Source organism: Rhipicephalus sanguineus, chromosome 2, assembly GCF_013339695.2.
Source record: "Rhipicephalus sanguineus isolate Rsan-2018 chromosome 2, BIME_Rsan_1.4, whole genome shotgun sequence".
Taxonomy (NCBI): Eukaryota; Metazoa; Arthropoda; class Arachnida; order Ixodida; family Ixodidae; genus Rhipicephalus; species Rhipicephalus sanguineus.
The window spans coordinates 228,191,320-228,202,233 of NC_051177.1; the positions used below are offsets into that span (position 1 = coordinate 228,191,320).

Here is a 10,914-nt window from a genome sequence, read left to right on the forward strand (position 1 = left end):
ATTGTAAACGTGGTGACGCGGAGTGGTCGAAGTCGTTCGGCGGAGGAAATTCTTCAGATTGCTTTCAGCAGTGATGTTGAAAGAAACCATCTTGAGGACTAGGATTTTTCACTGGACGTTGAAGACTGTGCAAGCACCGAGAGTGACAGCGACGATGAACGATCAGCTGCTAACTCACGAGGAACGAGTTGCACTTCACGTCCCCTCGTGCGTTAATGTTCTTTCACGCTCGTAAGTCACTTTGATTGTATTTAATGTATAATGTCCTAGAGCGAGATCAAAATAAAAGCATAGTTCCTCTTGTGCATTGCATGTATCAATTATTGTGGATATTATGGAGCGCCGCATGCCGCCAACACGCTCGAGCTCGACCAGCGAAGCGAAATGGTTATAACGATAGAACGTGCAGTCACGGCCGCAATGCACGCCTCTCGGCTAACTTCTTCGCCGTTGCGAAAGCATACGTGTGCATTCTTTTCGATATTCATGTTTCGATCGTGCTGATCGAACGTGCAACATGCGAGTGAAGTGAATTGCATGCACACGGCTAGAGTCTCAGCATGGCTGTGACACAAGCGCTACTGAATGGGATGTGAAATGCTTGTGTTCCGTTGAAGACGTAACTCCGCGTTCCCGACTGCGCAGTAATGACGACGGCGTATGATGTTTGCAAACCATCACCACGTTAAACGTGCGGTCCCGTGCAGCAGCGATGGCGCTACTCGCTGGCGGCCTACTACTGCGGCAAATCCGTCAGGCAAGCTCAGCACGTACTACCTCGGAGTGCCGTTCAGCTCATACGTCAGTTCTAGTTCATGCAGTTTTATGTAGCACGCACAGGATTTCGCAAAGCATCGTTATGCACGCTAACGGAGCTGAAATATAACCTTTCACGCCGCAGCAAATAATTAGGTGGCGAGTACTTAGCACTTTCCATGGTTTGGGAAAACATTTTAGTCTCATATCCATTTCAGCGCAGCTCATGACTTCATCCAGTGAAAGCAGCACGGGTCGTACGTCCGCACGTCCTATCTGTTCCTATGCTAACAAACGGGTTGACCCTCCTCCTGGCGCCATCTTGAAAAGCACGGCGCGCCACCTATAGTTCGTGGGCATTGCGAATATTCTTATCGTCCACCACCTGCGGCTGACTGATCGCGTTGATAACGCGGACGTACCGTCGCTCTGGTCACTAGGCAAAGCGCGAGAAGCACAAAAAGTGTAGTCATCGTAAAAGGCATAGTTCCTCGACTTCACCCCATTGCGATTGCGCCAGAGCATCCCGCCAAATCTGCGTTTCTTGCCGCTAGGGACGCCGAGCGGAGTTACGTCTGCACGGAGCCTAATCCTCTCACCGATTCGTCTGCGGAATCAGACGGCACCGTTGGCGCTGCTTTGCTTTCTCGAATATCCCGATCTTTCGCGTGCGTTGGCTGTGTCGGTGGCGTCTTCTGCGGAGAGGGTAAGGGGCACGCTTCGGCGCCTTTTTATACTTGTTTTTTCGATGCGCGCGCTCTGTCGCGCACGAACCGTCGGCGCCAGGCCAGCCAGGCTTTCATGCCGTCGTTCGAAATCGGCGACGTGCTCTTAGTTAAGCGCTCGTTCGTGACAAACGTGGTGCAGAAGTCCACTTTCGTAGAGGCCCGCGCCTTTCCTGCAGCTGCCAGTGCAGAATTAGTTGTCTAGTACCCGCACGAAGGGGCAATAGCAGCCGCGAACTTCATCCATCTCCTCACACTGAAGCTCTGTAAAGCGCTGTCGTCTGCTCGGCTTCCCGCACGTACTGTCGGCGGCGCCCGCTAGGTGGCTATCAGTGGCGCCTCTATAGGCGGTGCACAAGGCGTATAACCTATGCTTAAATGGCATCGCTGCGTACCACGTGACCACGCAATAAATGTTTTAGTTGGCAGTCAGCGCTTGTCCTGTGTAGTATTTCTTCTTCTGCCTCTCGTTTGTTTCACGCTGTAAATTTACTATGAAAAGCAACTCAATGCACGTGCACAAGTGAGATCACTTGCAGCTTTTCACTGAAACATAAGGCCACCGCGCACCGTCATTCAAATTTTGTCACTGCGATGTGGCGGGTAGTTACGGTTTGACGTAGCAGAATGCGCGCTGGGAGCAATCAGTTTCGATTTCGACCTTGAAATTCAGTTGTGAATATATTGAACTACGTGCAACATTGCGATGAAAAATCCGTAACAGAGGGTGCTGGCTCGAGCACCTACCCCCTGTTTACGGATGTTTTCATTGCAAGCTTGCATCTTCTATTTCCTGCCGTTTACGTGCAACATTTGTGATGTATAAAGAAATAGGTATGCCATAAATTGGCACGCACTGAAACTTTGTAATACAAGCACCTAACCTTAAGTAAAAAAAACGGCAAGTGGAAGATGGAAGCGGCGATGACAAAATCCTTAAACAGGGGGTGGGTGCTCGAGCCGACGTTTCGACAAGTGGACTTGTCTTCTTCAAGGCTGGAACTCCTTTCCTTAGCTCTCGTGTGTATATCCTTCGTGCCCTCTCCACCACAAGGGATGGGAGGGCAACTGCCAGAGTTGGGGTAGGGAGAGGGCTGGGGAAGATGCCGCCGTGACGAACAAGAGGAGTCATAAGGAAGGCGAAAAAAAAAGAGAAAAGGAAGAAAAAGCGGGAAGGGGGGGGAGAGGGGGTATACGTGTAGCTGAATGATTGTCAGTGGAAGCACTTGGCACTTTAACAATAGTAGGCTCGAAATTCCTAGATGAAGGGCTTACCCTCGTTGGTTTTCGTTGTGTATGTACCATACCGAAAAGATTCAAGAGCCCCCTTAGAAACGTTAATACCTGCTGGCAGGAGTGTATTGAACTTGTGAATAAGGTATGACTGTATATTTTCTGTCTCTTGGGGACCGGAAGTTTGACTGAAGTATGTAAAGTTTCAGATCTTCGAAGTTGTGACCTGCTACATTAAAATGCTGTGCCACTGCTTTGGGTAACTTCTTCGCTGTGTCCGCGCGATGCCCGTTTGATCTAACATTCACAGGTTGTCCCGTTTCGCCAATGTATCGTTTTTGACAATATGAACATTCGATCATGTAGATAACGTTTGAACTAGTGCAGGTAAACCTCGATTTTATATGATGGACGTAATCACTTCCCGTGCTTTTAACTATAACGTCATGTTGAAGGTGCTTACAAGTCTCATATCTTGGACGAGAACAAGGTGTTATGTGGGTTTACTTTTGCATGCACTAACATGTCCTTAAAATTCCTATTGCGGCGATACACGACCTTTGGTACTCCGGGAAACGCTTTTCTAAGGCGCCCGTTGCTTGACAGTATTGGGTAATACTTACGGAGGATATTATTTAAAATAGAAAGGACATTATTAAAAAACCAGCGGACAAGGGTGGTAGTATAGTAATCTGGCCTCTAGAAAAATAAAAAAACGAAGCTTTCAGACAACTCGACAACAACACGCACTATCGAAAAGTAGCCTCGGACCCGACTCAAGGAAAAATAATAGCATATAACATACGATCACGGATTTTCTAGCCAGGGAATTATTCACACACTATTAGCACCGGTTCCTGATGCCTAAAAACAGGCAAGCAGGCCGCTTCTACCTTCTTCCGAAGATTAATAAGGTGTCCATAGATGAGCGGTTTGTCGCACAGATCCCGGGCAGGCCTATACACCTACTTAGTCGCTATCAACATTTCTAAATCATCATTTATCTAACATACCATGTAACCTACCGTATTTTCTTCAAGATACACCTCATTTCCTTCGAAAATAGATTCTATTAACGAAACACAAACAATCTCGGATCAAGCCATTCTTGTAACATTAGATATCTGCTCCTTGTATACGCATATACCTATCACTGAAGTGATTGAAGCGGTCTCAAATTACTCATAGAAAGCAAGCAAACACATAACGCTGAAGTTAATAATAATAATATCTGGGGTTTAACGTCCCAAAACCACGATATGATTATGAGAGACGCCGTAGTGGAGGGCTCCGGAAATTTCGACCACCTGGGGTTCTTTAACGTGCACCTAAATCTAAGTACACGGGCCTCAGACATTTTCGCCTCCGTCGAAAATGCAGCCGCCGCGGCCGGGATTCGATCCCGCGACCTTCGGGTCAGCAGTCGAGCGCCATAACCACTAGACCACCGTGGCGGGGCCATAACGCTGAAGTTTACCTATCGTTACTGAAATTAGTCCTGGACGCTAAATTATTTGAAATTTGATTCGTCCTACTACCTGCAAGCTTTCGGCACTAGTATGGGAACGCCTTTTGCGCCAACATACGCCCACATTTTTAAGGGACAGTCAGAATCAGAGCTGTTGGAACCAGGTCCAGTGAAGCCTTCCACCTATCTCCGTTACAGAGACGACATATTTATCATATAGGAACATGGCGTAAGTACACTAAACGCATTCATTGACCACTGTACCAAGTTTTACTCTGGTATTGAATTCTACATGCACCATTCTTCCAGTGAAATTACCTTCCTAGACAAGACGGTATCTATTGAAGCAGGAAAAGTAACGACGACGCTTTACAGTAAACCACCAGACAGCCTGCAATACCTCGATTACACCAGTCATCACCCGCGACACTGCAAACAGGATATATTTGTAGGACAGGCGATGCGTAAGTACCCGCAAGATGCTCTAAACAAAGTCTACAACGAAGCATGTCAACTAGATAGGAAATTATCACTAGCACAAAGGGCCCCCGTAGCACAGCCCAACCAGCCGCCAGCACTATAAGTGCTGGCGGCTCAAACTCCTCAAATGCGCAACCAAACATAAATAATATCCTCCGTAATATTACCCAATGCGAATGGGTTCAGAGATACACAGAACCTGCGTAGGGAAATGACGAAGGAGGCATTTTGGCCATGCATACAGAAAGATGTCAAGCACTTTGTGAATAGTCACCAATGAAGCGACCGATTGTGACATTGTGTAGTATCGTACCTGGTAGATTAAAGTGTTCTGGACAATGAACGTGTGGTTTGTAGAACCAATGATAGTGGTGTTGTATGAACTATGTGCGGTGAAGTAAATTGTGAGTGAAAGTGCGTGACAATGTGAGGAAGTGAAGGTGAGCATAAGTCAAGCAAGGAAAGAGGATCACAAGCTACAAGACACTATCAGAAGAGCAGAGGGTCATAACCTTAAGGTGGAGGACAGAAGCAGTTTTTTTAAGAAAAAAACCTCTTAAAAGGGGGCCCAATGCCATGAGTAAAGGGGCACGGGGCGCGTGCCGGACAGCGCAGTGCGTCGATGGTGTGCGGGGAATAGAAAAGTACCCGATGGTGTGCACCCCCGCCACGTGGACGCAAGCCATTGCCCGGAGAAAGGCGCGTTCCACGTGACCCGAACTGAGGTGCGGAACCCCAGAGGAACAAGCGGGCATTGTTCGGTGGAGTTGTCGAGGAGCAAGGTGGTGCAAGCCAGCGTCGCACCCGCGACGAGAGCAGCAGGGTTGAGTTCTGGAGGCAGCGTTGTGCATGTCCCGGGAGGATGGCAGTCGACCTTGGTGTCTACCGAGCGAGGCTTCCCGGGCTTGCGGCAGCCTCATCACGCAGTTCTCGTGGCAGCTGCGGCACTACTCCAGCTCGACGAGACGGCAACCCACCGACAATCACTGGAGAGCCACGTCGACAATTCGAGCCAGTGGCACCAGTGGCATTGAAAATAGGCCGAGGTTAGGCCTAACCGGACGAGACCGACGTTCTCGACCAAAGACCGGAGCAGAGACCGGAGGATCAGCGATAGGGACGATTAGCAAGGCCGCGGATCGAATACGACGACTCTAACACGTCGACAGGAGCTGCGACGACGGGACTGGGCGTCGATCTTTGCACTGAATCGAGGCGACGGGCAACACGAACCGTAAGAACGTTCGATTCGCATAGTGACATAATGAGGCGCCATAGTGGCGAGACTTCGGAGTCCGGAGGAGTTAAGCATAGCTTGTAGGCTTTGCGATTTGTTGTTAGTGATTGCGCGCTATAGCGTCGCCTTTTCTAATGTTACTTTTTGGCGTAAATTTTTTGGTGTGAGAATTTTGTTTGCCGTGTTGTGTGATAAAAATTTGTTTGTAGTGACGCCACGGTCTCCCGCCTGTCTTTCTCTCCCGATTCCACTCCGCTTTGCAAGCGCTTCCGAGATACGTGACATCGGCTCCGCAGTTACTACCTGTTCTAAGTAGACGTACTCCTTTACAACTTCCAGTGTCTCGCCACCTATCGCAAAGCGCTGTTCTCTGCCAAGATTGTTCCACATTACTTTAGTTTTATGCATATTAACGTTCAGACCTATGATTCTACTTTCCGTATCCAGTTCAGTAATCATGAGCTGTAATTCTTCTCCCGCGTTAATCATCAATGCAATGTCATCAGCGAATCGCAGGTTACTGAGATACTCTCCATTAACTTTTATCCCTAATTCTTGCCAATCTAGGGCCCGGAAAACCTCCTGTAAACACGCGGTGAATAGCATTGGAGATATTGTGTCTCCCTGCCGTACGCCTTTCTTCATTGGGATTCTGTCGCTTTCCTAAAGGAGGACTATTCGCGGCGAGATCGACCTATAGGTGGCAGCACCGTCACCCCGCTAGTGTGGATACTGGTTTCGTGTTGGTGTAGAAGTGCACGGGGCTTCTGTTTTCACATCGTGATTTTGTGTTCCGTACCCGCAGAAAACTCCTCGTTATCGAGGGTGAGGTTTTGTTCGGTGCCACAATGCCGCACATACTGCACAGAGCCAGGGTTAAGCTTCCATTTTTATCCCACCGACGCGGAACGTCGCCGACTGTGGCTCGTTAGGCTTCGTAACGGAAGGACGCCTTCCAAGTACGCGATGGTATGCAGCAAGCACTTCGACGACGGTGCATTCGCATTCGCAGACGAGAAAGAATGGTGAGTAGTCAGCGATAACTTCGCTAATGTGTGCATTTATATTGCTGCTGTGCACTACGAGCGTGAAGACGGTCGCAGTAAGCGAACGCTCGGGGAAGCTTCCCTGTGCTTTGATTTTCCTTCATTTCCGCAGGAAAATTAAGCGAGAATCAATCGAGAAAGAAGTAAATTAATTCATGGAATTTATTCTTTGTCGTTCATGTACCGTCTGCGCTGTGAATGCAAAGTTTGTTTGCGCTTGGCTATGAGTCTGTTTAAACGAGAATCCCCGAGCCCTTTTGTAGTTCGTGCATGTTTCATTGTGTTTACACGGCCGCGAGAACAGTTCTCAGTATTCCGCAGGGCAAGTACGTGCACCGAAACGCGGCAAGTGTGTATGCATGATCTGGTGCATAGTAAAGGGTATCGTTTTATGAGCCCTCACACGCCACGCAAGCGATGAAAATGCGCGAGCGAGTTTATCGCCACTGCTTGTCTTGGTGAATATATTTTTGTCGCTCGCTCTCTTTTTTTAAGGGTTTTCGCGGAAGAGATTGAGGCCTGAAGCACTTCCGACATTGAACTTGCCACAGCGCAAATTTGACAGGCATAATATTTTAAGCTACGTCGCAAGTACACGGGTGTCTTTGTATACATTTCGCCACAAGTTATAATTGCGCAAGGCAACTCAGTTTTGCGATTTCCGTGTCATTCCATTTTCTGTTCTGTTTAGGGGACAATTTAGGTACCGAAGTGTCAGACGTGATTTGACAGAAATATATCTCTGCAGTGGGACCAGTACCGTACGCAACTAAAGCTCGTCGCGTAACCTATAAACGACAGTCCCGAAGTAATACACCTAACCACTACGCGCAAGTGCATGAGAGCCTTTTTTTAACCACCGAGCCGCTAAAAGGCTATATTCACATGAGATTTAATACTTATCATCTTTAGGACAACGCCAAGTGCACATTGCAATGCACTTGAACCACAGAGCGGCACCTACACTGATATGACTCTCGTGAATGGACGGTACTAGAGATGCAAAATTTCCGGAAATTTTGAGCAATCGGAAAAAAATCTGTTTTTTTTCACGTTTTTTTCCGAAATTTTGGAAAAAATGGAAAAGAAAATTTTTTTTTAGCATATGACAATAGTTTATTGTGAAATGTCAAAAGCCATAACTCTCATTATGTAAATAACGAAGTCTTGGTTTAACAGATCGAAGGCACGCCACAAGCATCACCGCGAACGCGTTCAGTTCTCTGTGAATGGGTGCAGCTTCCTAGCTTCCTAGAATTGTTACGGCAGTCAGAACAAAGAACACTCAAATGTCTCTTCCGTGGCTACTTCAGCATGGCCTGGACCATCGAAACAGTGAACAATATGGTAAAAAGATGAAGTGTACCTCTTATTCAGAGTCAGTATCAGTGGCTTCAGCAGTAGAATTCATCATGTTGAGATGTGCGTGTACAAAAACAAGCTTTTGAACGGTTTCATTACGCAGCCTGTTCCTACGCAGAGTATGAATGTTTGCGAAGTCGGACCAGTTCCGCTCACAATGATGGCGGAATCTGTAAAATGTTTCGAGCCAGAGGCATCACTGTTTTACTCGTGCATATTCCTTCCCACCATGTTGAAGGAGGGATGTGGTTAGCAGTAGCCCATATTCCGGGTCTTGACCATATGCCTGCATTGGTCCTGTATTTTGCCACATCGGAGTACACTTTTCCAACTTCGAGGTTCATGTGCGTGCTGTGCTCCGAGATCCAGTCAAACGCAGACAAGACTTCTTCGTCAGTCAGATTTTTCCCCTTGTACCTTGGGTCAAGTAAGTTTGCTGCAGAGTGCACGGGATGAACTGTAAACTCTTTGCGTGTCTTTAAGGCTTTTTCGGCGAGATCTCGCTCACCTCTGCAAAAGAACAGAGCACTGCAGATTCGAGTGAATCTCCTCCGCTAGGTTGTGAAACAAATTTGTGACGTCGGACAACAGGGCTCCGTCACTTTCTACAGCTTTGATAGCCTTTGCGATGGGTTGCAGCAAAGTATGGCATGATTTCAATGCGACCCAGAACTCTTCTTCGTCCAGAACGACCAGCCTAAGAGTCTTGTCGAACTTCAAGTTTTCCATTATAGCTATTTCCTGCAAAACCTACTTGTTTTTCAAGAGGCTTTCAAAGGAGAGACAGACACCACTCCATCTTGTCTTGCTTGGAAGCTTAAGGCTGCAGCTCATATTTTTGCCGTACTTCGATTCCTGCCTTTCTTTGAATGTGGCCAATACCACGTGGGTTTGCTTCACGTATTTGATTATATCTTTCGCCTGCTTGTGCACATCGTGGATTGTGCCAAGTGTAAGGAGATCATTCATCAACAGGTTCAGAGAGTGTGCGGCGCAACCAATCGCTGTAACATGAGGAAATCGCTCAATAACAAGAGCCCATGCCGCTTTCATATTGCTTGCATTGTCGGTTACCAGAGCCTTTACCTTTGAGCTACCGACCGATTCCATAACAGCACAGATTTCTTCTGTCATATAGGCCGCAGTATGCCTGTTGGTGCCGGTGGTGACTGACTTGAAAAACAATGGCGATGGTGTGCAGAGTACAAAGTTTATAACTGACTCACCTTCGACGTTAGTCCAGCCGTCCGTGACAAGGGTGATACATGAAGCCTTTTCAATAGAATTATTCATGGATACGGTAGCCGCCTCGTACTCAGCGTCGAGCAGTGGACCAGCCAAGCTGTGCCGGCTCGGGGGCTTGTAAGATGATCTGAGTGCTTTAAATGCTGCCTGCCAATAGTCATTTGTAACCAAGGAAAACGGCGAGTTGGAAGCATATATCGCCTTTGCCAATGCTTTATCGGCGTTCTTCTGCGCTTGAAGTGTCATCGTATCGACGAAGTGAGTAACCCTTCCAGTCGCTGAGGCTGCACTGCTTGCTGTGCTGCTTACTGCGCCGTTATTTTCGCATGAACTGAGACTGCTACATGAAGGGCTGCGAGAGCGGCTTCGTGGTGTCACTTCCTGTCTTGGGTATTTCACGCACTGAGCAATGTGCTTGGAAAGGCGAGTCGCATTGGGAAAAGCGTAGCTGCTGTTGCAGTACTTACAGACAGCGGGTCCCCGTTTCCCGCCAACGGTCTCCCCGACTGTGAAGTGCACCCACACTTCGGAAATTGCGCGTACCATTGCAGAATCTGCTTCCACACGGCTTCATATGCGGACTTCCGCCACAGGTTGCACAAGTGCACAAAGGAAAGTCAAAATTGAACAATAACGGGCACCAAAACATGAGAAACGACGAAGCTACGCTGACGCTGGAGCAGACATTACGTGATGTCGACGGCGAGTGGGCAGCCGTCGTTTGGTGTTTCGGCATCATGTGCGACGTTCCGGTCTCGCGGTCTGCGTTTCGGTTTACTTTCGCGCGTTTTTCCCGCGAAAATTTTGGCGCAATTTTTCCAACTGCGCCGAAAAAAACTTAAAAAAAACAGTTTTTTTCCGGAATTTTCCCGCTTTTTTCCCCACTTCGCATCTCTAGGTACGACGACCACACACAGCACTCTCGACAAGTGCACTCACTGATCTTATTACAGTACATATACAGCCGATCAAGGCAAAATGCTTCTTTACACGTTGTTAGGCATACGTACGAGCGGTTAAAGTTGCACAAACGCAACGGAACAAACCGCCTTTAGACGCCCTGCATGACGTACGCGCACATGCAAACACAACGCGGCTAGCAGACGACGCATGGAGCAATCCACACTAGGCGCGCTTCAGCCAGTAGCCGCCAGGCGGCGACTCCGCTCGATCTCGCGGCCAATAGTGGCTGTGCATCCGCTGTAGATTTCTTTCATTATGTTTATATAGTCTTCGTCGAAGCCCTGATTCCGCAGTGCCTGCATGACTGCTGATGTCTCCACCGAATCAATAGCCTTCTCGTAATCTATGAAGGCTATGTATAGGCGTTGGTTGTATTCCGCGCGTTTTTCTATCACCTGA

At 48.0% G+C, this 10,914-nt stretch overlaps 1 protein-coding gene across 1 annotated transcript; it reads right to left on the minus strand.

Moving 5' to 3' along the window:
• Window positions 1–8,686: 8,686 nt before the first annotated feature.
• Window positions 8,687–10,202, minus strand: LOC119382269 (uncharacterized). The gene has a single exon (XM_037649975.2). It carries the CDS (start codon window positions 10,096–10,098, stop codon window positions 9,058–9,060), a length of 1,041 nt encoding a protein of 346 aa, XP_037505903.1. The 5' UTR covers window positions 10,099–10,202; the 3' UTR covers window positions 8,687–9,057.
• Window positions 10,203–10,914: the final 712 nt, after the last annotated feature.

Excerpts from the sequence above, each read along its gene's own strand:
- LOC119382269 (XM_037649975.2), bottom strand. The coding sequence starts at position 10,098 with ATGGTACGCGCAATTTCCGAAGTGTGGGTGCACTTCACAGTCGGGGAG.